Here is a 26,641-nt window from a genome sequence, read left to right as displayed (position 1 = left end):
TTCTCTTCCCCTTCCAAATCTTCCCTTCCCAGACTTTCCCAAACCTTCCCTTCCCAAACTTTTCTTTAACAAACCTTTCCTTCCTGAACCTTCCCAAACCCTCCTTTCCCAAACCTTCCTCTCCTCTCCTCCCCTCGCCTCTTCCCTTTTCCCTTCCCTTCTCTTCCCTTCCCAAACCTTCCCAAATCTTCCCAAACCTTCCTTTCCCAAACCTTCCCTTCCCAAATCTTCCCAAACCTTCCCTTCCCAAACCTTCCCCATCCCTCCCCTTCTCTCCTCTCCTTTTCTCCTCTCCTCTTCCCTTTTCACTTCTCTTTTCCCTTCCCTTCCCAAACCTTCCCTCCCCAAACCGTCGCAAACCTTCCCTATGTTTCTTTTAGAAGTACTGGGAAATCCATGGACTTTTCAGGAATGTAGAAGGGGGGCCAGGACAACCAGTGTGGCTCCTCAGCCTCCTCCAGAGCAGCTTCAGACAATCATTTCCCCTTCCCAGGGCACAGTTCCCCCCTTAGATGAGGATCCTGGAGGTCAAAACACAGAGGCTTAACTACGGTCTGCACCGGAAAAATTCCAGAGGAGAGGTTCCAGCCCAGCAGCAGATTGTTACTATCAAAACAACATCAAACTGAACTGATTTAAAGCAAACAGCAGCTCTGTTTGCTGCCAGTGGCAGCGTGAGGCACTCAATATTTTACTTTTAAACGACACGAAACGACCTTGGCTGGGCCCCCTCCAGAGTAATTTTCAGGTTGAATTCTTTCACCGCTGAATAATTAACGGCGACCCCGATTTGCCGAGTGCTCAGGTGACACAGGCTGTCTCAGGTGACACAGGCTGTCTCAGGTGACACAGGCTATCACAGGTGACACAGGCTGTCACAGGTGACACAGGCTGTCTCAGGTGACACAGGCTGTCGCTTTGGACCAGGCTCTGAGCACCGAGCGTGGGCGTTGGGCTGGGCCGCTGGGACATCCGGGGAGCTTCCAAACATGGAATATTTTAAACCTTTGTGCCGTTCCTTCCGCTGGGAAAACTACCTGGTTTGCCTCCCGCCACCCTGTTTTTGCAGAGCAGCAGGTTGAGGAGGTGGAGAAAAGCGGCCTCGGTTTCCTTCGCTGCTTTCCAGGGCGCTGGAATGCGGGAGAGATGTTTAGCAGGCCATAGACTCGGAGCCCAGGAGATCTAGAGGATTTCCCTGGAGCTGGTGCTCCCCAAACCTCAGAGAAATCCAAGTGAGGTCCTGTCCCAGGTTGCCCAGAGAAGCTGTGGCTGCCCCTGGATCCCTGGAAGTGTCCAAGGCCAAGTTGGAGCAACCTGGGCTAGTGGAAGGTGTCCCTGCCCACGGCAGGGGGTTGGAAAGAAATGATCTTTAAGGTCCCTTCCAAGCCAAACCATTCCATGGTTCTCTGACTTCTCCACCTTTGAGGTGAAGCCACCGGCCAGTCCTTGACCTGAGTGGGCACCCAGGCACCCCCTTCACACAGAGCACCTCCAGTCAGTGCCCAAATCATCTCTGAGCCCATGAGATGACCCCGATAGAGCCCCACCTTCAGCAGCAGCTCCCGCAGAGCCGAGTTCACCTCCAGGCTGGAGTTTGAGTGCTCAGACTAAGCCTGACCCCTCTGCACGGGAACACACTGAGGGCTGCACAGCCCTAAATCCTCAGAGGGACCAAGGAGGGCCACCAAGATGATCAGAGGGATGGAGCTGTAAGGAAAGGCTGGGAGAATTGGGCTTGTCCAGCCTGGAGAAGAGAAGCTTCAGGGTGACCTGTCTGTGGCCTTCCAGGGCCTGAAGGGCCTGACAAGAAAGATGGATAGAGACTATTTCCAAGGGCCTGGAGGGACAGGACAAGGAGGAACGGCTTCAAACTGACAGAGAGTAGGTTTAGATGGGATATTGGGAACAAATTCTTCCCTGTGAGCATGGTGAGGGGCTGGGATGGAATTCCCAGGGAAGCTGTGGCTGCCCCATCCCTTGGAAGTGTCCAAGGCCAGGTTGGAGCAACCTGGGCTGGTGGACGGTGTCCCCATGGCAGGGGGGTGGAATGACATGATCCTTCATCTCCCTTCAAGCCCAAACCATCCCACAATTCCACGATCCCCCCTCTGACACTTTTCCTTTCCCTCGCAGGTGGCGGGGGAGGAGCGGCTCCTCCGGGGCTCCACCCGTCTGTCCTCAGGGACCTCCAGCCCGATAGCCCCTTCCCCCTGGGCAGCCTCTCCGCTCTGGATTTGGCCTCTCCTCACTCCTGCCGTGCTGAGCCTCTCTGGGATGTGAGGCAGGGCAGGAACGCGCCGGGCACGGACTCGATTTGGTGTTGGTTTCTTTACAAAACAACCAGAGCAGTGACTTTTTCAGGAGGAGGGAGGGGATGGGAAGGAGAGGTGCGGTTCGGGCATCCCTCCCTCCTCCTCCTCCTCATCCCTCTGCCAGTTTATTTGATTTTCTACAATCGGCATCGTCGACAACCGGCTCATCCTTGGTCCTGGCCACCTTCCCACCCCACAGCTTGGTTGTTGACTCTCCAGCTCTCTGTGGAGGGGGTTGGAGCCATGGACAGTCCCATTGAAAAAGAGGAAGGAGAGAGTTGATCCAGGACATGGGAGCTGCAAAGGAAATGCTTTTGCCTGCCCCATCCAGAAGGGGAAAGACTTTGGATGGATGGAGGAGCCGTCAGGAGGTTTCCTGAAGCCCTGACTCGTGTTGGGGGGCTCTTGGCAGGACAAGTCAAGCGATGTGGAGCTCAAACTGTCTCCAGGGATGCTCAGGACCTGAAGGACAACCCACCTGGTTGCTTCAGACTGAAGAAACCAGAGCAGTGGTGAGAAGGTTGTTGGGTTCATTCACCGGAGAGGAACCTGAAGCACCGCTGGGGTGGAGCAACTCAGCACGCTCCAAACTGGCTGGCAGGGATTCTCCACCCTCTGGAAAAGCAGAGTACAACCAGCATGTGTCTCCCAGCTGCCACCCACCCCTCAGGCCCTCCTTTTTGGGGAAACCTGTGTCATGTGTTGCTGGTGTTCAGGAAGAAACACGTGTGTTGCGTTTTGTTCCCAGCTGGTTTTTCGTGTCCCGACCCGAGAATCCCAATCCTCTGGTCCTGTCAAGTGTTTGGGGTGGGATGTTTTTTTTTGGTCACATCCAAACAACCAGAGGCCAGTGTTGTCCCACTCCAAGCTGAGCTTTCTCCATCAGGTATCACTGTGTGAGCCCAACACAACCCACTCTCACGCGCTGCCTGTGCATCCATCAATCTCAGTCTTCAGCCAGGGGATTTCATCAGTTTTCCTGGGAAGAGACAGGTAGGAGAGGTTATTAGATACCACCCTGAGGACAGAAATATCCAGGAAAGGCCATGTCATGGATCATGCTATGGGTAGGGAACGCATTGCTGTGGTTTCCTCTCTTTGGAGAACTCTCCTCACTTGTGTCCAGGTGACCAGGGAAAGGGCTTTTCCTCCTGCCAGCTCCTGTTTCTTCAGCCAAGAGGTCACTTGAACAAAGGGAAGGGACCCTTTGGACTGAGCTGCAGCCAGAGCTGGAGGGAGGTGGGGGTAAATATCTTTGGGGTGTCTTGGGTGGCTCTGGTGTGACCTGAGCATCCTCTTCCCTTGAGCTGAGGAGTCCCAGGCCCTTCCTACATCAAGCCAGGAAAGAGGATGCAAGGAAGGGTGAGAAGGCTTCCCAGGATAAATGCTGATCCAGGCTGGCTGCCATGGGAGGCACAGGAATAGCCCCAGATTCTCCTGGAATATTGAGGCTTGGGATTTGCAGCAGCCCATTTCTCCCTTGGGTTGTGCTCCTCCAAGGAGCACCATTATTTCCTTAGCATTTGGATCCGTGGAAAGGTTTAGCAGCAGCTGACACAGAAGAATCCAGTGCTTTTTGTTCCCATTCCCTGCAGAACACCTCCCATTGTTTCCTGCTGCAGATTTTCCTGGGAAACTGCAGCAGCTTCCTTGGGCTTTAGTTCGACGTGGAACCTCTCTTGTTTGGAGCTGAACACCTGTGGGTGTGACAGACACGGACAGAAATCCTCCTGGTGCACCCTGTCCAAAACTCCTGGTGTTCCTAATCCAGGGCTGTGCAGAGGAACATGCCAAGATCCAAGGCCTGTGTCCAGGGTGGGAACATGCCAAGATCCAAGGCACGTGTGCAGGGTGGGAATATTCCAAGATCCAAGGCCTGTGTGCAGGGCGGGAATATTCCAAGATCCAAGGCCTGTGTGCAGGGTGGGAACATTTCAAGATCCAAGGCCTGTGTCCAGGGTGGGAACATACCAAGATCCAAGGCCTGTGTCCAGGGTGGGAACATACCAAGATCCAAGGCCTGTGTCCAGGGTGGGAACATGCCAAGATCCAAGGCCTGTGTCCGGGGTGCCAAGTCCCACCCTGAGCTGAGGCATCCAGGTGAGAACTTCATGGCCAAAAGGCTCACCCCAGTGAGAGAAGCAGGCAGGGAGGGAGAGCTCCAGGGAAGTCCTTTCCAAATGCCATATCCATGCACGGAGTTGATGAACGATCCATGAACATCTCCCCTTCATCCAGGACTTCAGTGTCCTCTGGGAGAGCAAGTGGTACAACCCCAACCCTGCAAAACTCGTGTCCTCTGAGGTGGGAGGGGGATGAAACTGATGCTCAGCCCTTCAAAGGCAAGGAACTACCTCAGCTCCGTGAGGTCACGCTGGGAATTGCCTTCCTGTGCCCCTTTCCTTCCCAATCCTGCAGTCATTCCCTGCTTTTCCACACATCCAGCCTGTCCCCACCAGTCTTTAATGATGCACAGGCTGAGTCTCTGTAGGCTGGGGACACAAGTGCCAGCTGCTCTCCAGGAGCACCCACTCCTGGGGCTCTCATGGCTCCACTCCCGGGGCTCTCACAACTCGGTTCCAGTGATGTTGAAGTGCCACTTTGCCATTTCCTTCTCACCCAGCAGAGGAAGAGTTTTTCTGGGCGGTTGGGATGATTGGAAGGCCCACCTGACCTCTCCTTTCAGGTTGGTGCTGTGGAAAATCGACGTGGAGAATCCAGAGGTCACCTAGTCCAGGGGCCTGCCCCACAGCAGCACCAGTGGTCTGCTTACACTTTTTGGAAGGTTCATCTTAAATGATTTTTAACAATTTCAGTCAGAGGTGTCATAATTTCCCCTGGATTTATATCATAAAATCATGGAATGGGTGGGCAGGAACCTTAAAGATCATTCAGTCCAACCCCCTGCCATGGGCAGGGACACCTTCCACTAGCCCAGATTGCTCCAAACCTGGCCTTGGACACTTCCAGGGATATCTTGCTTTTAAGACTCCTTAGGATTTGTTGTCTCTAAGCATCACAGCTGAATGAGACCCTCAATTCCCATTTCCCATCCTTTGGAAAAAAGTGAGTGGGGTACAGAGCAAGAGCCTCTCACCCAGCAGGAAAGAGCCAGGCAGGTGGGAATTAAACAATAATCCCCAAATCTTCATGGCTTTTCCCCCGATCATTTCCCCCTTTTCACCAATATTTGATGTTGATTCTTCCCCCAGGCCTGTTCACAAATCAAACTTTGCAAAAAGACTTTTGAGCCTCGCTCAGAGATGTGATCCTGATTCCACCCCTCCCTCCCACCAGCACACGCGTGCACAGGCCATTGCTTTTCCCCTGTGAAAAGCCATTGATTTTTTGGGATGAAATCCCATCCCTGCTGAATTCTGTGAAGCAAACCCTGGATCTTCACCTTTAAATCTCTTTAACCCCCAAAGCTGCTTGTAAAGGACTGAGAAAACCAAGAGAGAGAAAAAGGGGAGACAATTTTTCTTTTAGGAATTACTCCATTCCTGGGGACTTCCATAAGCACAAAGAAGAGTCATGGGAAAAAAAATAATAATAATTTAAAAAAAAAAAAATAATTAAAGAACCAGCCAGACTTTCTGTAGCCACTAAACTCTTATTTTTTTGGCTACTCAGCACTGTTCCCAGGAGTTTGACAGCCCTGAGAGCCCAGGAAATATTGTGAGTGTACAAATCCATGTTGGCATCATGTCATGTCATCATGGACATCGTTTTCCAAGAAGGAATGTGAGCAAGGAGGGAAGATCCAGGGCTGGGAGGTGGTGCTGGAGCAGTGTGGGCACCTGCACCAGGGCAGGAGGGTGGGTGGGTGTCAGCCCATCCTGGGCTCAGGCTTGTACTTCTCTCTTCTGTACGTGTCAATATTCCAACATATCCATGAATAAAGCACACATGCATTTTCCTGACCTCTTGGATCTCACCTGCAGCGCCGGGATGTCCGTGCTGGGATGTCCAGGATGGTTTTGAGCTGGAAGAACTGGGGGGGATGTTTTGGGTGGGGTTGGAATTGTGGTGGGGCTCAGGTGAGCAACTTGGCTGGAATCATAGAATCATGGAATATCCTGAAGGGACACACGAGGATCATCCAGTCCAACAGGACAACCCCAACAATCCCATCCTGTCCCTCAGAGCATTGTCCAAACATTCCTGGAGCTCTGGCAGCCTTGGGGCTGTGCCCACTGCCCTGAGGAGCCTGGGCAGTGCCCAACCAGCCTCTGGGGGAAGAACCTTTCCCTAAAATCCACCCTAACCCTGCCCTGGCACAGCTCCAGCTGTTCCCTGGGTCCTTGTGCTGCCTGTGGGGGTGAAGACTGCAAAGATTTCGGAGCAATTTGGGGAATATTTGGCTCCAAGCTGGTGCCACCAGGAGGAGGGAGGCACTGCAAGATCTAACAGGGATGGGAGTAATTGCACCAGCAATTAAAGGCACGTGGAGCCACTAATGAGGAGATACCACCACAAGACCCAGTGGGTGGAAATAATGGGGAGCCACTGGTGCTGCTCCACCCCCCCAGCGGGCACAGGAGGAGGGAGATGGAGGAGGAGGAGGAGGGTGATGGTTCATGCCAGAAAGGGAGACTTCAGTTCATGCCATGAACATCTGGGAGCTATTTTTGGCAAATTTAAAAAAAAAAAAAGAAAAAAAAAAAAGAAATCGCAGAAAAATCGATCAGAGGCAAATGGAATGTTTTCCTGCCAATTTTTTTGGGTGATGGGGGGGAATCTCTAGAAAAGAAATGTAGATAAAATTTGTATAAAAACAGCAAGTGAAGTTCAAGGTAGTTCCTAAACACAAAGGGAGTTGAAAGTTGGACACAGAAATGTTGTCATTTTTCCTCTCCAAAGTCATGTTTTCCACCCCAAAATCATGTTTGCCTCCATGCAGAGGCAAAGCAGCTGAAGGGGAGCAAAGCCTGGGGGGTCAGGGATGGATGGGATTCTCCTCAGGGCCCTTTCCTTCCCCACAGTACCTGGGCTGAGCCAAAGAAAAATTCCTGAGACAGGAATTCCAGCCTGTTGAACCTGAACTGGGCTGTGAAGGCGCTGCAGGTCTGAGGTGTTTTCCCTGGATCTTGGAGGTGGCCCTTGACCCAAATCAACTCCCAAAAAGCTGGTGGGGACAGTCCAGGAGCAGCTGGTGGGGGGTGGCAGGAGCTGCTGAGCTTCAGGGGGGACCTGGCCTTGAAGGAGACCTCGGGAATTCCCTGATGGGACTCCCATGGATTCCCTTGCTCCTTGATCCTGGTGGGATCAATGTGGGGCTGGTTGGAGCACCCCTGCTCTGGGATGCTTCAGGAAAGCCTGGAAACCACCTTAAATTTAGGGTGGAGAGATTTTGGAGCCGGAGAACCGCAAAAACCACAAACAGCTGGAAGGAGCTTTGCCTGCCCCCGGCTTGTATCCCATCTCCAGGCCTGGGCCTGGTTTTGGGGGACACGACAAAACTGATCCTCACTCCCTCCTCCAACCACAGACATCAAACTGTGAGGCAAAAGTAAGGAGAGTGATCTTCCCACATTCCCAGAGAAAAGGTCCTACGACTTCTGTAGCCCCCAGGAGAGGCTGAATGGGACTTGGATCAACCTGGGATAGTGGAAGATGTCCCTGGATGGGCTTTGAAGTCCCTTCCAACCCAAACCATTCCATGATTCCACGACAGAGCAGGGCATGAGGCAGCACTGGGAATTTGGAGGAGAGGCCTGGAGATGGGATCTGAGGGAGATCCAGGATTCCCATTGTGCTGTGAGCGCAGACACAGCACAAGTGAAATCCTGCAGCTGGTGTTGAACTTCTGAGAGGGGACGTTTGAACCAGAAACAACAATTTCCCACCCGTTAATCTCCATGAAAACGGTGCTGAAGTGCTGACAGGGTTGGAGGAATCTCGCCATGGTCAATAAAACGTTGGATTTCTGCAGGAACAGCAGATCTTTGCCGAAGGGAAGCGCTGCAGAATCGGCTCTGAAAATGTTTACGGTGCTTTGTGTTTGTAGTTTTTTTTTTCCTAAGGAGGAGTGGAAACGATTTCTGGTGGGAGCAGGGATCCCAGGGAATGTGTCAGTGGAAATCCTGGCAGTCAGGCTGTTGGAGGCACGCTGTGGCTGCAGACTGGGAAGCAGAGCTGGAAAAACTGATGGTGGGATGGGGTGGGGAAACAGGGACACCGCAGTTATCTCCGTGTTCTGCTTTAATTCCCAAGCATGATGATGCCTCCTGATCAGCTGCCACAATCTCCACACTTCCAAATCAAACCCAGGGCTCACTGTGAGGACCAGCAGAGGTTAAATCCCACCTTCACCACCAGAAACAGCCACATTCCTGCAGGCTCTGGGCTCATGGAATTGCATCCCAAGCTTCTCAGCACCAGCAGAGGAATAAAGAGGAGCAAGTTGTTGCCCTCCCTGATAGAATCTGAGTGGCCTAGTGAGTGTTTTTTGGTTAAATTCCCTGCAGATGTGGCTTTTGGGACATGCCCAAGGTCTGAGGAAGAACCAGGAACACAGGGAAGTGAAGGGTGAAGGAAGGGCCTGATCCTGCAGCTGATCATGGAATCATGGAATGGTTTGGGTTGGAAGGGACATTAAAGATCAAACAGTTCCACCCTCTGCCATGGGCAAGGACACTCTTCCACCAGCCCAGTTTGCTCCAACCTGGCCTTGGACACTTCCAGGGATCCAGGGGCAGCCACAGCTTCTCTGCCCAACCTGGGTCAGGACCTCCCCACCCTCCCAGCCAGGAATTCCTTCCCAATATCCCATCTAACCCTGCCCTCTGGCAGTGGGAAGCCATTCCTCCTCATCCTGTCTCTCCAGCTCTTGAAAAAAATCCCATTTCACTGTGATTTGAACCATCAGATCTCCCTCTTTGAGATTTTTACCTCCCCTGGGACATCCCCAGTGCAGATCCCTCGTCCCGAGTTTGTCATCCCCAAGTCTCTGGAGTCACTGAGGAGAAAAAAATCCCTGCAGGACAGCCCAGGCCTCACCTCAGAGCTGCCAGAGGCTGCTGATGGTGTCCCAAAATCACGTGGCTGAGGGTGTTGGGTCTGTCTGTGTTGCAGATCCAGCCTGGGGAGGTGCTGCTGCTCCCAGTCATCCCTACAAAGGTGAGCTCATCCCACCTCCAGTGATGGGGACACCTGTGTCCCAGAAAACCCCTCAGCAGGTGCCATCAGGCCTCTCATTAGATCTCTCCCCACCTACTTCATCTTGTGCCTTTGAGAACATCTCAAGGTTTCTCTTTTCTCCCTCCAGCCCCTGCTTTGCTGCTGCTTAATTAGTTCAGAAACCAAAAACCCCCGGGGGAAACAGGAGAACCTCTGCAAATTCCTTTTGGAATTTTTGAATTTGGAATTTGGCAATGCCTCAGGTGTGGAATTCTGCCTCGTTTGTACACCTCTGTTTCCTCCCTTCTTCCCAATAATTGGGGGGAAATGGAAATGTTGGTGCTTCCACTGGATCGACAGATGATTCCCCACCATCCAGGGAGGTGGAACCATCTCGGAGCTGCCCCAGTTTTGGTTGGGTTGGAGAAACACCTCCCACCCTCCAGTCCAGCCTTTCTGGGGGAGTTCAAGGGGTTGGGTTTTCATGAGATTTGAAGCTGCCTCAGTTCCTCCTGTAGGAGATCGGTACTTAAAGGTTTCTGGGAAGAAAAGCTGGATGGCAAATCCCTCTCTGGCTCCTTACCCAGAAGTGTTCATTAATGACAGGAGGTGGGAAAGAGCATCACCCTGGGTGTGCACAGAGCCCTGGAAAACCTCCACACTCTCCTTCCTTAATTTTTCATTTCTTTCTTCCCTTTCCTTTTTCCTTTCCTTCTTCCTTTCCTTTTTCCTTCCCTTTTTTCTTTCATTTTCCCTTATCTTTTTCCTTTCCTTTTATCCTTGCTTTTTCCATTTCCCTCTTCCTTTTTTCTTCCCTTTCCTTCTTCTGTTTCCTTCTCCCCTTATTTTTTCCTTTCCTTTTTCCTTTCCCCTTCCTTTTAGATTTCCTTTCTTTACCCCTTCCCTTCCCTTCCCTTCCCTTCCCTTCCCTTCCCTTCCCTGTCCTTTCCTCCCCTTCCCAAACCTTCCCAAAACTTCCCTTCCCAAACCTTCCCTTCCTCCCAAATTCCATGGATGTGGCAGGAACCCCTCGAGATCGACCCTGGAAGAAACTCACCCTTCACCCCACCCAGGAGCCTTTAAATAAACACAAACCAATTAAAACAAATAAACAAAACCAATTAAAAAAAAAAAAAACAAAACAACAAAACAAAACAAATTAACCAGATCATCTACTTTTTATTTCAGAGGAAAGATTTTGCATTATTTACTTTTATTTATATACAGGTACTTCACATTTGTATTTAAAATGCACAGACCTCCCAAGATTTTCCTCGTTCCGGCTTTAAATTAGCTGTTATTTTACAATACAAAAAAATTATACCAAAAAACTGCAGTCCTAAATGTGTGTATGTATAACACCCACGACCCCAGCAATGAAATAGTTTACAATACTTGCTCCTATTTACATATGAATGCAAGAAATGCTAAATTATACATATTAACAAACTAAGCCCGAGTGTGAACACAGAGAAAAATTGTAAATAATTACAGGACAAAGAGGGGAGAAAAAAAAAAAAAAAAAAAGAAAATCCAGAATGCAATTAATTCGAGGATCTGAAAGAACATTTATTGTGCACAAATTTCGGAGTAATATAAAACTCTATTTTTATTTTCTCTTTTTTTTTCTTTTTAATTTTTTGTAAAAAAAATGGACTGACGTATGTTAACGCTCCTCCACAACTGTGATTTTTTTATTTATTCGTTTTTTTTTTTTCCTTCTTTCTCCTTGATGAGGTTTGTGGAATTGGTGACAAACGGAGAGAGGGAACGGCCAAGGAATTGTAGTACCTGGAAGACGCACACAAACGGCCCGGGGGTAGTGTCGGAACAGAGGGAATAAACTGAATAAAACCTGCCCTGATGCAGCAAAAAACCAGCATATACACAAATTGTCGTAGTCCTGGTGTGGCAAACGCAGCTTGTTTCAGCAGCTCCGGGTGGGAAAAGAGGGAATTTGACAAAAAATTGCCAAGAACGCGCCCAAAAATAAGACAGAGACCCCCCTCCTTCCTCCTCCCGAGGATCTTCCCAATAAACCCCCCACAATTCCCTCTCCCACCTGCTCCTGCAGCTCAGCCCTCCCCTTCCCTGTGGCATTCCCGAATGGATAAAATGGGAGAAGCAGAGGCATCCACTGCTGGCTGGGAGTGGATGAGGTTGGGAATCTCTCTGGGAATTCAGAGTTCAATCTTTGCTCCCTCACCAGCGAGGCCCTGATTCCAGGGAAAAGGCTCCTGGGATGCAGCTGATGCCCTAACTCAGGGTCTTGTGGGAAAGGCAAAGCAACTGGAAAACACCTGGATGGAGAGTCGGCCTCGGCTCTGCGGCTCTGGAATTCCGGCAGGTCGTGGGAAAAGCCTAAAGTTCAATTTCAGCCTCAAAATTCAGCTTATTTAGGGCGGGACAAGCTGAGCTTCCATTGAAAACCATTCCATGATCCCGCTGACCCTGCACCTTGGGAACATTTGCCACGGAGAAATGATGTTTCTGAGCAATATTTGGGACATAAACTATCCCTAAGGAAGCAGCCAAAGGAGCTGCCACGTGTTAATGGCACCATCCCACTGAATTCTGGGACACTCCATGCCATGATTTCTGTTAAACAGCTTTATTTTGGCAACTTCAACCCAGCACTTTTTAAGCCCAGGGAGAGCAACAACAACTCCAAAGTTGTGTCTCACAAACCTTCTGGTACCCAAAACATCCACCCAGAGCGTGGCGGGGTCAGGCTGTGACAGCCCAGAGAAAATCCTGGGCTAAAAACCATGGAAAACAGGGAATTAAAAAGAAAAACAAACATATTTTTTGTTATTTGGAGATCCAGCAGAATAAAGGGGCTAAAACACTTCTGAGCTTTTATTATTCTTTTTTTTTTTTTTTTAAAGGCTCCTCTCAAAGAATTGAAAAGTTCAGAGGGTCGAGACATCAAATGCTGAATTTCAGCTGGTTCTAAACACCTTAAAACAGTGATTTTGGATGGAAAATAGTGATTTTTGGATGGAAATCACTGCCACAATCTTAATAACAGAGGTTTCAACTGCTGCCTTAATCCTCCATGTGGTGACTAAATTTAAGGACATTTATTCCTTGTCTCCCAAGTGTTGGGTTTTCCCCCCTTTTTCAATGGGAAAAGCTGTTCTTTCCCTTGGTTTCTACACTGAAGTGAAATGCATTTGAACACAGAAAATCAAGTTATGCCTCCCTGCTTGGCGAGATACCACAACATAATCTGATGTTTCAAGCTCTGAAAAGTCACCTAACGCTGATCAGCTGAAGACAAAACTCAGACAGCACTTAAAAAGCATCAAAAATACATTCACAATAGGGTTTTTTTCTGGTTTATGCACATTTTAAATCTCTCCACCTCCTGTAAGTTGTTGGAGATTTTATGTCCAAGTGCAAAATCCGGGTGTTGTTTGTCATTTGTTTACAGATTCTCCCAGGAAATCAGGTTGTTCTTTCCCCTCCCCACTTCACTTCCAAAGGAAATATTCCCATAAACCCTTCACTGTTGATACTGGCCTGGTGATAAACCACCAGAAATTCCCATTCCTTCCCACTTTTTTCCCTGTTTTACCTTCAAGTTGGGATGAAACTGCAGCAGAGCTCTCGTATGAGTTCTCTTGTCCCTCATCGGTTTGGAGATCAGATGCAGAGCAGAGCTACATCCTAAAGGAGCTTTTATTTATATAAATAACCCTGTTATTTATATCACTAACTCTTGTCCCTCTACTGACTATTTTTTTTTTTTTTTTTGTTCTGCTCAACCTCAAAACTTTGATCATTTTTGCTCTTTTTTGCCCAAAATCTTGACACCTCGTTTCGTGGCTTTGGAGACCTGACAATCCATCTCTCCAGGGGTGGGAAACCACCCCCCCCAGAAAATCAATATTTATGTCTTTTTATGAATGTGAAAAAAAAAATCTATCACCCCTCCAGGGCCTCCAGTTCTGGGAGCTGTTTCTGCTCAGGAATAATCTCAGCAAGAACTTTAAGCCCCTCCTTAAGCTCTGTCCTGACTAGGGAGACTCGAGCCCAAGGGTTTTCTCCACGTGAGGTGGCAGTTTTCCTCCCCCAAAAAAAGGGTTGGAAGAGCAAGAAGAAGACATTTCCAAACATAAGGATGAGCATCGTGGCTGAAAACATGGAATAACAGGGGAGGGATTTTAGTCCAGTCTTATTTCTCCAGTTCAGGTCAGTCCTTATCACAGAGCAAGTTAGGAAGGAGATGAATCTGTCTGAGGTAATCTGTGCATCAGGTAAAACTTGAAACTACCTAAATCCCTTCATCCTAAAACACAAAACTCACCCCTTTTCCTCCCAGAATTCCTTTTTCCAAGAGGGTATTTAAACTTCTGGTTTAGAAACAGATGCATTTATATATATTTATATATAAAATGCACTTTTTTCCCCTAATGTTTTTCTCCAGTCCCAACACCCTTTAGCAGTCCAACTGCACTTGTTAAATGACACACTAATTCGGAATTATCACCCACCAGGGTCCCCAGACCACCAGCCAGGCTGTTCCCATCACCTCTGCCAGCAACTCCACATCTTTGCTGTGATGCTGCCATGCTCTGAAAAGCCTCTTCAAAATACATGGCTAGAAAAAAAAAAGGAAAACAGCCCAAAAAAATGAGTGGTCGATGTGACTGATCACCAAAATGTGCATTAAAAAAAAGATGCAGTGGTTTGGGTTTCAGTTTGGAAAGTGCCACCTGACCAGAAGATCCAAAAGCACTTCCCGGGCATTTAATAAATATTAGATGTTCTCCACACAATCCAGTGACTGGACCCCAAAATTACTGTGACTGAGCCATAATTACACAAGTTTGGCACCTTCACTAAGACCTTCCCACCAGCTCCAAAACACCACCACGTCCTGAGGCCCTGGCTGTGCCACATTCCAGACTCCAAGGAAACACTGGGCGCCACCACCACCACGCACAGGCAGAAGGGTTAAGCCCAACCCTGAGCCCAACCTTGAGCCTCCAAACACAACCCCAACTCATCAAGCCCAGCCTTGAGCCTCCAAACACAACCCCAACTCATACAGCCCAACCTTGAGCCTCCAAACACAACCCCAACTCATCAAGCCCAACCTTGAGCCTCCAAACACAACCCCGACTCACCAGAGCAGTTCAGATGGTTTGATGCCCCCCCCAAAAAAAGCCAAACCTTCTCTCTGCTGTTTGCAAAACCCTTTCCCCAACCAGCCACTTCTTTGACACCCACCAGAGCTCAAACACCAGCAGGTCTCAAACCTGTGGCCAAACCAAGCTGCTCTGTTTGGTTTTTGTTTAAAGTTCTTTTTTTTAATTCATCCTTGAGCGCTCTGGGACGTGGAGTGTTGGTTTTTACACCCTGCAGGAGGTGGAGCAAACCCTGTAACCACTGAGGAGCGACAGCTCCTGGCTCAGCTCTCATCCAGGGTGGGAGAAGGGAAAGGGGAGGAGGAGGAGGAGGAAAGAGGCCAAAATCAGGAGGAATCTGATGGACCTGACCTGGAACACAAACTGCTGCTGGGAAAACGCTGGTGGAACCAGGAGTTTGCTCGTGAGACGCCGGAACTCTACTCGCCCTCCAGGTATTTCCACCTGGGTGAGCGGCTGGTCAGCCAGGAAAATGCCATTTTCCTGGGATAGAGAACACAGATTGCCTCGGGCGACTCTGGATGGGAGCGTACAGATATTTCAAAGGAATTTACTCGTGTTCAAAAGCATGTGGAGCAGTCTCCTCACTCCCTAGATCTGTTCAAGTCTAGGCACTTGTGTGTGGTGGACTCCAAGCAGGTTAAGACCGTGTAAACACCGAGTCCTTCCAAAGCAACATCCGACTTTTTCCAGTTATTTCACGCGGTTCTGAGCGACATCAACCTTCAAACCATCCCAGCTTTTGCATTCCTGGACCGTGATGACTTAAAAAAACAACAAACAAGCAAACAAACAAACAAACAAAAGGCTGTGTCTGGAAGAGAGTTCCGCTGAAAACAAGTAATGAAGGGAGGAATTAAACACTAAATGAAAACAAAGGATGAGGAGATGCTTTGAAGATTAATAGTAGTGTTTATGTGTTGAGAGCTGACACCTGTAAACACTGGATCTTTTTTTTTTTTTCTCTTTTGTACAGTTTGATAAATACATGAACTACAAAGCACTTTCCATGTAGAAACCTGAGTGTCATTCATATTGGACTACTGTTCTATTTACACCTAGCAGGGACTGGCGGCACCAACCCCCTGCAATAAAATTATTTTACTTAGAACTCGAAGGAAAACAAAAAAAAAAAGGAGCAACCTGAAGCCACGTTGTCAGTAAAACTTAAGTGGAGCAGTTGTCAAATAAAGCCAACTAGAGCACGGAGATGAGAGAGAAAAAAGTCGGGATCAAGGAAGGTGTGGTTTTGTTTTTGTTTTGTTTTGTTTTGTTTTCCGAGTGCTTCAAGTCTCTTGGGACACAACTTGGAAATCTTCCTCCTCCTTCTCCTCCTCCTCCTCCTCCTTGGTATTCCTTTTCCATTTTGTTTAAAACCCTAGAGAGTTTGTGATGTCCATGCATCAAATACAGGTTCCTGGCTGTGCAGGGGGCTGCTGTTTCCGATTTCGGACGGCGCCCGATTTCTCTTTGTAGGCAATTGGCATCTGTTGTGAAATGTCCACCAGAGCACTGGCCACGGCGAGACCTGGGGGACAGCAGAGCAAAGAGTCAGGGAACAAAACAGTCACAGCAGCAAATCCCACAGCCATGGCTGAGGAAAATCCTCCAGGCCACAAAACACGTGGAATTTTCTGAGCAGAGCTGAAGAGTGTTTGGGCTGAAGAGATTAAACTCCAGCCAATGTTCTGGAATGAGCTGAAATGGGGAGCAAGTTGAGTAGGAAAAGCTGCAGGAAGTGTGGGGATTAACGGGTGTGAGACTCTTAATATTGAAGGATGAACCCTTAGTATTGAAGGTGTTTCTGCATCAGTAGATGGGCGACAATAAACCTGAAGGGACGTGGGCGTGGAGGTTTCACTGCACTTCCCGGGGATCCATCATCTCTGCAACCTCCTCAGGGCAGAGCAGGGAATCATGGAGTGGCTTGGGTTGGAAGGGACCTCAAAGACCATCCAGTTCCACTCCCTGCCATGGGCAGGGACACCTTCCACTACCCCAGGTTGCTCCAAGCCTTTTCCAGCCTGGCCTTGGACACTTCCAGGGATCCAGGGGCTTTGAACAATGTTGTCTAGTGGAAGGTGTCCCTGCTCATGGCAGGGGGGGGTGGAAAAAGACGAGCTCTAAGGTCCCTTCCAACCCAAACCATCCCATGACTCTATGACTTGATGTCTCTCTAAAAATGGGGCTGGGAATGAAGTGGAACAGGTTGGTGGACAAGTTACTTTTTGTAAGGAACTACTGCTAAGCTGTCTATAATAGATGGCCCTTTTCCTCCAGGCATTAATTAAAGTATAATCCAAATATCAAATGTTCATCCACCACCTGACCCAAGGAATTGCCTCAAAGCTCAGCTCAGAAGCCACCAGGGCCCAACCCAGGGAGCCTGAAACACCCTGAGCCGGGGTATGGGAACAGCAGCTCTGTGGGATCGGGAAAGGTGAATCTGTAAGGCTGGGGAAGGAGTATGGAGTCAATACCAAGCCAAGAGAGACAAGGATAACCCTCACCTGACTGTCCTGGTGGTGGAATTCCCCCAAGTCCTCGAGGCAACCTCACGAAGACGGAGAGAACGGCCGCTTTGTTCCCAAAGCAGGGCTCCAGCGCGATGGGCTTTGGTACCGTCTGCAGGGGGGGGGAAAGGGGACAAAACAACTGTCACACAGCCTGTTCCACCCTCCCTCCTCCCCCAGCCTTGGCTTGCCCAGCTCCTGCAAGCTCCAGGGCATGAACCACGTCGCTGTGCCTGGCAGGTTTCCAGCACAGAGCCAGCAAAGCTAAAACCGGTGTCAGCAACAATCAAACCCGAGCCCTCGCAAAGGAACGCCGGCACTTCATAAAAATCAGGCTGTTACAGAGCCAAGCACTACACAGGGCTGGAATTTCTCCCTGAATTCAACCACAGAGGAGCAGCTCGTGTTAAACAACAGGGCTGGGTTTGCTTTTCCTTCGAACCCACCGGCAGAGCACCCACAGCATCCACAGTCTGACCACGGGGACCGGGTTCAACTTCTCTTTCCAGAGTTTAACTCCAAGTTTCACCCCCACAACACCCTGTGCATGAACACAGCGAAGAACACTCCCCCAAGAACAAAAAGAAGCGTCCAAGGCCAGGTTGGATGGGACCCCGAGCAACCTGGGAGAGTGGAAGGTGTTGGAACTGGGTGGTCATTAAGGTCCCTTCCACCCCAAACCATTCCACGACTCCGTGATGTGATTCCCCCAAAACATTCTCTCTTTCTCAGTTGTTTGCTTTGTGTTCCCTCAGTTTTGTCTTTTGGGTCTGTTCTTTCTGGAGGGGTCATGTTCATTCTCCAGCAGCCTTCTAGACCCCCCTGGATTTGTTCTCAGCCTCCTGGTTGCTCTGAGAGCTGGAAGTGCTTTAGGAATTCCATGGGATTGTACTGTCCTTTTTGAAACTGAAAAGCAGAGGATTCAGCAGAGCAGAGGATCCCATGATCCTCACTCTGGATCCAGTTCCAGTGGTCTAACATGGAGGACTCTTTAACATGCTTTACTGGAGCCTCTTTACTTAGAATAAGAGTATTTTACGCTTATATTGCAAATATGGTCCTGAAATAAAGTTTTCAGGTAAAGTGTGAATTGGTAACTCCAACAGAGCTGTACAGGGACTGTGGATAAGGGATGGAGGGACAGGACACAGGGAATGGCTTCCCACTGCCAGGATTAGAGGGGATATTGGGAAGGAATTGTTGTCTGGGAGGGTGGGGAGGCCCTGGTCCAGGTTGGGCAGAGAAGCTGTGGCTGCCCCTGGATCCCTGGAAGTATCCAAGGCCAGGTTGGAGCAACCTGGGAGAGTGGAAGGTGTCCCTGCCCATGGCAGGGGGTTGGAACTGGATGATTTTAAGGTCCCTTCCAACCCAAAGGAGGTCCTTTCTCCAAAAAGAGGAGGCTGCAAGAGTACATAATGAGTACAGGTACAAAAGAGTGAGTTCTTTTGTTCCACAACAGCAAAAACAAAGCTGAGAAACATTATTTTACATGACACGCTCAGTGCTTTCTGCTTTCTTGTTCAGTATGGACAAGTTCTACCCTGGTATTAATGAAATAATTATTGCTTTTTCCATCAGGCATCAAACTGCAGCGCTGCACTTGAACGTTCAACAGAAACTCAATACAGCACAAGGCACTGAAAGAGCCTGAACAGGAGTCAAACAACGCTGTTAAATTACTGCTGCTCAATAAAAAAGACAAAGGGAGACGACAGCCAGCAAAATGAAGCTTAAAACTGTTTCCATATCTCCCGTTCCCTGCGATGATTGCGGCGGGATTCTGCTGCTCTGTGCAAGGCAGATAAACACGTGTTCCACGGGGCTGGAGGATGGCAGCTGCTGTTTCTGCCCGGGCTGTGACAGCAGATTTCTTCACCTCCCCACCCCCAGTGAAGGAACAAACTCAGGATGAAGCTTTTTCCCCCCCTCCCGAGCACATCCTGGTGCTGTGTCCCAAAATTAGCGGAGGGAACGAAGAGAGCTCGGAGAAGGAACAGCAGGGATGCAGCCCAGGGGTGTTGGGGAGCAAGAACAGAGCACAAAGTGGATTTTGTGCTGGGTAGAGTCAAGGATCTCACTGTTGATAAAAGATCTGCTGAATTCCAGAGGTTGGAGGGTCCTGCTTGGGGCTCTCACCTCACCCTCGGTGCTGAGCAGGGTGGGAAGCAAAGACCAGGCAGGGAAGTGATGGGGGGAAGAGAAGGATGAAGGAGCAAGTGAAAAGGAAGAGATTGTCCTTTCTAATGCTTTTTAGCGCATTTGGGTTTGACTCCTAAGGGATTAATGGCCGTGGAGCTGCTGCCAGGACTGGAGCCCCTCTGCTCTGGAGCCAGGCTGCGAGAGCTGGGGGGGTTCCCCTGGAGAAGAGAAGGCTCCAGGGAGAGCTGAGAGCCCCTTGCAGGGCCTAAAGGGGCTCCAGGAGAGCTGGAGAGGGACTGGGGACAAGGCATGGAGGGACAGGACACAGGGAATGGCTTCTCACTGCCAGAGGGAAGGGATAGATGGGATATTGGGAAGGAATTCGTGTCTGTGAGGGTGAGGCCCCGTCCCAGGTTGGGCAGAGAAGCTGTGGCTGCCCCTGGATCCCTGGAAATGTCCAAGGCCAGGTTGGAGCAGCAAAGTGGAAGACTGGAATGAGAAGACCTTAGAAGTCCTTTCCAACCCCTGAGGATGCTCAGCATCACACTCCTCATCCTCCAGCCAACTCACAGAAACAGGAGGCTGGAAAATCCATCCCACAGTCACCAAATCCAGCCCTTCACTAATGCAGGCACAGAAAAGGCCAATCCTCAGCTTTAAAAGCAGTCACACTTTCAGCCTGTGCTCCCACCTCTGGGAGACCTTTCCAGAGGCTCCCTCCTCCTGGATCTCAAGGCTCTGCCACCAGAAACTTTCTTTTAACCTCCAATCCTTCCCACCTCAATTTATTCATCCCTCTGACATTCCTCTGTGCCTTAACCCCCTCCCTGGCCTTTCCCCACCTGTACATCTCAGCCTTCTTTGGGCTCAGCTGACTGAGCAACACCCTGAATTCCTTCTCTGAACACAAGCACTGCCTCCTCCACTAGCCCAGGTTGCTCCAAGCCCTGTCCAACCTGGCCTTGGACACTTCCAGGGATCCAGGGGCAGCCACAGCTTCTGTGGGCAACCTGTGCCAGGGCCTCCCCACCCTCACAGACAACAATTCCTTCCCAATATCCCATCTAACCCTGCCCTCTGGCAGTGGGAAGCCATTCCCCCTTTTCCTGTCCCTCCATCCCTCGTAAATAGTCTCTCTCCCTCTTTCTTGTTGGCTCCTTCAGGTCCTGGAAAGCCACAATTAGGTCACCCAGGAGCCTTTTCCTTTCCAGGTTGAACATTCCCAAAAAGCTGAGGGTTAGTAAAAAAAATTGTTAATATTTTTGCACGGGGAATTTTATTTCTCTCAACCACAGCAAGGATTATGATGCACCCAAAACCTGTCAGGCAGCTGCAAACTAATTTGGAGGGAATTAAGCCCAGCATCGTTTTGCTGCAGCTGATCTCGATCTTAAAACTGAAAAGGGAGGAGGGGGGAAAACCAGCCCTATTTTCCATCAAATCCAGGCTTTTCCAGAGACAACAAAGCATGACAACAAAAACCAGCCTGAAGAATCAAATCCTGTACATTTATTTTTGACAGTTCAGGCACCTGCTTTTTGAACTGTGACTCATTTGTGCATCTCATCTCCAGACAAAGCGCAGCCGCTGGAATGACTCTGGAATGACTCACGCAGGAGTGACGGGAATGAGGAATAGGATGCAAGGAGGAGGTCAGCTGGGAGTGAAGGGCAAGCTGTGCCCTCTGTGAGACAGAGAAGCCTGAGGACTGGGGCCTGCAGTCCTCACTGACAGGGAGGGAATCCCATGGGGTTTTGGGGTGCTCTGGCTTGTGGTTCTCACCCAGCGCTGGTCCTGCCCCTGCTGTGCTCGGATGGGACCTCTGGAGGTGCCACCATGGCACAGAGGGGCTGAGGAGAGGCTGGGTGGCTTCATCAAGTGGAATCTTAGTGGGGAGACCTCAAAAGAGCTCAGGTGTCCTTTCTTTCCCCAGCCCTGAGTGCTCTTGTCACAGAATCACGGAATATCCTGAGCTGGAGGGACCCCCAAGGATCATCCAGTCCAACTCCTGACCGTGCACAGACACCCCAACAATCCCACCACATCCAAACCCTCCTGGAGCTCTGGCAGCCTTGGGGCTGTGCCCACTGCCCTGGGGAGCCTGGGCAGTGCCCAACCACCCTCTGGGGGAAGAACCTTTCCCTGAGATCCAACCAGACCCTGCCCTGGCACAGCTCCAGCTGTTCCCTCTTTTTGCAGATCCAAGCTGTTCTCCTGCAAAAAGGTTTCAAGTGGAGTTGTTAAAAAGCAGAGATCAAAATGCTTGGGATTCAATCTGAGAGGTGGCTTTGAATGGCAAACTTATAAAAACTATATAAAATAGGGAGATCTCCAAACTTTTTGACACCTTTCATCAGATGCTTCAAACCTGCCCCTGCCAGCGACTTCCACCTGGAGTGTTTTGATAAAGCCACTGTTGAATTATTGAAGTGATTCCCTTTTTATTGAAGGCTTACTGGCACAATAAAGCTGACATTATTCAAATCTATGCAAATAAGGTGCATCCCTCTGACACTCAGCACAAGAGGAGCTGCTTTGAGAGGTGCCTGAACAGAGGGGTCACAGCTCTGGAGGGGACACAGAGGGGACAAAGACCACGGTCAGTGGCCATGGACAGACAACTGGTGGAGCCACCAGGCCCCTGCCCTGAGGTTCTTCTTGTCCTCAAATATTGTGACTGCACTGGAGTGACCATTTCATGCAGCTGATCACAGATTCACGGAATGGTTTGGGTTGGAAGGGACCTTAAAGATCACCCAGTTCCACCCCCTGCCATGGGCAGGGACACCTTCCACTAGCCCAGGTTGCTCCAAGCCCCGGTCAACCTGCCCCTCTGGGTCAGCCCCTGAATTTGTGGGGGCAGCAGGACACGGGGTGAGGGGGATGAGCACACAAATCACCTGCAGAGAAGCAGAGAAAGAACCAATTCCCTTAATTCCTGCCCTTCCCTGTCCCAGGAGCTGTTGGAGCCACCAGCTATCGACCATTCCATGCCAGGCCATCAACATCTGGCACCTAACACATTGGATGGAGAGAGCTTTGTGTCCCATCAAAGCTCAGCAGCACGTGGGAGGTGCAAACAGAGCCACAACACACTTTGAACCAGGCAGGGAAGCTGCCAAAAAATCTTAGGACAACCAGGTGTTCCCTGTCCATGCTTTGTCCATCAAGGTGGACTCAACCCTTGGCAGGTTCTACCTCAACACCAGCCTGGTCCTTCCTCAATTAACTTCTTCACCAACTGCTGCCCCCTGAGTGGTTCTCCCACGTCCTTGGAATGTTCAAGGTGGCACCACAGCAAGAAAATCCAACTCAAGGGAGTTCGTGTAAGTTTCCATGTTACGATCACAGAAGCATGGAATGGTTTGGGTTGGAAGGGATCTTAAAAGTCATGAAAATTCCACTCCCGTGCCATGGGCAGGGACACCTTCCACTAGACCACGTAGCTCCAAGCCCCGTCCAACCTGGCCTTGGACACTTCCAGGGATCCAGGGGCAGCCACAGCTTCTCTGCCCAACCTGGGACAGGGCCTCACTGCTCTCACAGCCAACAATTCCTTCCCAATATCCCATCTATCCCTGCCCTCTAGCACTGGGAAGCCATTCCCTGTGTCCTGTCCCTCCATCCCTTGTCCCCAGTTCCTCTCCAGCTCTCCTGGAGCCCCTTCAGGCCCTGCCAGGGGCTCTCAGCTCTCCCTGGAGCCTTCTCTTCTCCAGGGGAACCCCCCCAGCTCTCCCAGCCTGGCTCCAGAGCAGAGGGGCTCCAGCCCTGGCAGCAGCTCCGGGGCCTCCTCTGGACTCTCTCCAGCAGCTCCCCGTCCTTGTGCTGTTGTTCCCAGGGCTGGAGCAGCTCTGCAGGGGGGTCTCAGCTGAGACAGGGGCAGAGGAGCAAAATTCCCTCCTCCTCTGCTGCCCACAAATAACCTAGACCCTTCTCCTGCAATTCCCCTTTCCCTGCTCCTCCACGGCAGCCAAACCACGATCAATGGAAACAGTGGGAAAAACACCCCAAGAATTCCAAGAAATGCAAGAACCAGGACGGTGCAAATGTCAAACAAAGAGCAACAAAGCCAGCCTGGACACAATTCCCACTCTTTTTGGGTGGAAATGGGAAGTTGATGGTATTTTCCTAAGTGGTGACACAGCCCCTTGTTCCCTGAGGCAGCAAATCTGTTCTCGGCCGTTTCCCACAAATTACTGGCCCAACTCAGCACTAAAAAGCCAAATAATTCCACTAAAACCCCAAATAATTCCAGTTGGCTTTGAATGGCAAACTTATAAAAGCTATATAAAATAGGGAGATCTCCAAACTTCCGAGTTTTGATGGGTACTTCACATGCACAGAGCTCAAAACAATTACAGACATTAAAAGCAGTAAGAGACATATTAAGGGATTTAATTAATCCAGCTTCTCCAGCAGGATTTTCTACACCAATGGAATTTCCCAGGAATTTGTCTGGGCTCTTTCCAGGTGATCCAGGTGTGGAATCCACCACCAGTCTCCCCTGGGAGACAATTTCCCAGCCCAGTGCTTTCCCCAGGCGGGTGGAATTGTGTGATGCTCAACCTCAACATTCTGATTTCGTCTCATTATTTCTATTTACGCTGCTTTTATTTGACAAATTGGAAAGGTTAATAACGTGCCACATAAAACTAAATGGCCAGAACAATAAATACTCAGTGTCATTTCCAAAACACAGCAGCCCTTTTATTTAGGTCTTGTGATACACCACCAGCACATTGCTTTTCAAAATGTATTACAAAAAAAAAAATAAATAACTTTGAGAGAATTATTTTTTTTTTTCCCCTTAAAAAGAAAAACATGTTGCTGTGGTTTGATCAAATAACTCTTCCGTGGTTTTCAATTTCCAGGAAGGAAATTAAAATTAAGGGAAAAATCTTATGGTGGGGGATGAGAAAAGGAACATTACCCCAAACAGTTCAAACCTTATTATTTGATTCCACTTGTTGAGGTGATTTCACTCTGCACAAAAAAAAAGGGTCAAATTCCATTTGCAAGTTTTTAAATTGTGCCATTAAAAGCCGAGTGAACATTTGTAAAAACAAGTTACAAGCAATTTCCTGGGGTAAAAAAAAAAAATAATAGATTATTAAGCTTTAAAAATCATATTCTCAGGGTAATATGTGTGTCCTGCAAGATAGAGATGAATGAACTCCCAGCAATAATTCACAGTAAATGAGTTTAGATTAAAAATTTACATTTACCTTGTGCCTCTGTATCTACCTTGGAAGTGACACAGAGGCAAGGGGGGGAGGGAATGAATTGAACACGACATGGACCCAAAACTGGATGTGAGGAACTAAATAAAATTCATATTCAAACCCTCAGATGAATGTTCAGGGTCTGAAATTGAAAAGAGAGATCTGAGCATCCTGAATTTCTAATATCTGGGAGCTCACACTGAGTTGTTCCCACTGCATTTAACAACTGTTTATTTATTTATTTATTTATTTATTTATTTATTTATTTATTTTAATTTTTTTTAATTTTTATTTTCATTCCAGCAGCCACCAGCTCTGGGAGAAGGAAAAGGATTTTGGGATTTCTAAGGTCAGTCACCCTGAAAGGACCAAATCTCATGTCACAGCTTTGAGTTTTGGACACCACCACTCATCCTTCCTTCTTCTGTTCCCTGGGGGAAAGGATGGGATGGATGAGGCCATGGGTAGCAAATCTGGGCAATAAATAAATATATATGTATTTATTTTGATTTTTTATGGGTGAAGAGGCAGGATTTTTATGGTTCTTTTCGACCACTCGGGCTGGGTTTTGTACAGAAAAAAAGTTAAAAGAAATGCAAAAAACCCCCAAAGACTGAAAATAGAACACACACAAAATAATTCCTTGGCATAAAGGAATGCAAACAGGTCCCTGATAATGCTGGGGAGAAGCTGCTGGTGTTATTAGGACTTCAATCAGAGAGATGCTCCTCAGAGGGGAAAAAACGAGCTCAGCAAATCCCTCTCCTGTGGGAAGCTTCGTGCTCCTCCCTGTCCCTCCAGTAAATTCCTCCTTATCACCTAAAATCAGGGTCCAACCTGAGGAAATATTTTTAGCCTTCAAATCTCAAACCAGTTTAAATCACTTATCAGCCAAATGTTCCCTAAATACAGGGCAGGCTGAGTAGATATCTCTGATGGTCTCCTGACAGCTCCTTTCCAAATATTTACATCCCATATTATATCAAGGCAGTAGCAAAAGTTTCCTCTCTAATATTTTTTTCCCCTGATTTTTCAATTTATTTTTTTTTTTAACTGGAAATAATTCACTGGGTGAAGGTTTTATGAGGTGTTTCTGTTGGTGGGATGTCACTTCTCCCTCACGTGTCCCCCTTGTCACCCCGATGCTCTGGGAGGGGAGTCTGATGGGTGGAAATGGTTTTGCTAAAGACAAGGACACAGCTACACGCTGCCAGGCTTGGAATTCCTTGGTGTTAACGCTTGGAAAAGCTCCTGGAACCAGCAAACCCCAGGAATTAAAGTGCTTTTCCAAAGGCAAGTTAAGGAGCCCCAAGCCAGGTCAGGTTGAATCACTCCGGCCTTTCTGCCCTCAAAGGCTGCACAACCACCTCCAGATCAGGATTATTCCATTATTTTTCCCCTGAATTTCATCCCATTCCTCTCCAAATATTATCCTTTTGAGGATCATGACTTCCAGTTTATTTCTATTGTCCTTGAGAAACCCTGAGCTGCTCTTGTCCCCTCCAACACACCTCGAGAGGACCAGAGGAAACGGCCTCAGGTTGTGCCAGGGGAGGTTTAGACTGGATATTAGGGAAAATTCCTTCATGGAAAGGGTTGTAAAGCATTGGAATTGGCTGCCCAGGGCACTGCTGGAGTCACCATCCCTGGAAGTGCCCAAAAACCAACAACAGTGACAACAGAACGAGAAAAGCTGGAAAAACCATCATTCCTCAGCCTTTGGCTCTTCACTGAACTCTCCTTGCATCAAACAGCCCCAAAATCAAGTCACAGCAAAAATAAAAATGAAGATGAAGTCACCCTGGAGCTGGAAGATGCTTCATTTTAAATCACTGCCAGCCCTGCACCTTCCCCAAACCCTCCCCAGGACTTACAACTCATCTCCCTGCTCCTTTCCTGCTGGTTGTAGTTCCACTGGAATGGAACTGAGCAAGGGGGAAAAACACAAAGAGACTGAAAATTTTGTGAAGCCTTGGAATTGGCTGCCCAGGGCACTGGTGGAGTCACCATCCCTGGAACTGCCCAAAAACCACGTGGATGTGGCACTTGGGGATATGGTTTGATGATGAACGTGGTGGTGGTAGTGGGTTGATGGTTGGACTTGATGATTTTAAAGGTCTTTTCTGACATTAATGATTCTGTGATTCAACAGCCTGGTCAGTTCTGCTCAAGGTGAC

General features: G+C 49.1%; 2 protein-coding genes across 5 annotated transcripts in view; one reads left to right on the top strand and one right to left on the bottom strand.

Moving 5' to 3' along the window:
- The window catches only part of GFRA4 (GDNF family receptor alpha 4), a 76,142-nt gene extending 71,979 nt beyond the window's left edge, over positions 1-4,163 (top strand). For both annotated transcript variants that reach the window (XM_027660531.1, XM_027660532.1), the window contains exon 8: positions 2,134-4,163. In XM_027660531.1, the coding sequence (XP_027516332.1) occupies positions 2,134-2,280 (147 nt within the window). In that variant the 3' untranslated portion in view covers positions 2,281-4,163. The remainder of the gene's footprint in view (positions 1-2,133) is intronic.
- A 6,900-nt stretch (positions 4,164-11,063) lies between these two features.
- The window catches only part of ATRN (attractin), a 152,856-nt gene continuing 137,278 nt past the window's right edge, over positions 11,064-26,641 (bottom strand). Inside the window, exons 28-30 of one of the 3 annotated variants that reach the window (XM_027660483.1) lie at positions 17,101-17,215; positions 14,500-16,118; positions 11,064-14,419 (exon numbers count right to left, since the gene is read on the bottom strand). In XM_027660483.1, the coding sequence (XP_027516284.1) occupies positions 15,994-16,118; positions 17,101-17,215 (240 nt within the window). In that variant the 3' untranslated portion in view covers positions 11,064-14,419; positions 14,500-15,993. Of the gene's footprint in view, positions 14,460-14,499; positions 16,119-17,100; positions 17,216-26,641 lie in introns of all 3 variants that reach the window. The other 2 variants (XM_027660482.1, XM_027660484.1) reach the window with 2 other exon arrangements.

This window comes from Corapipo altera, unplaced genomic scaffold (assembly GCF_003945725.1).
Source record: "Corapipo altera isolate COAL_440 unplaced genomic scaffold, ASM394572v1 295, whole genome shotgun sequence".
NCBI classification, from domain to species: Eukaryota; Metazoa; Chordata; class Aves; order Passeriformes; family Pipridae; genus Corapipo; species Corapipo altera.
Note: the sequence above shows the minus strand (reverse complement) of the source record. Positions and strands in the feature narration are given on the sequence as shown.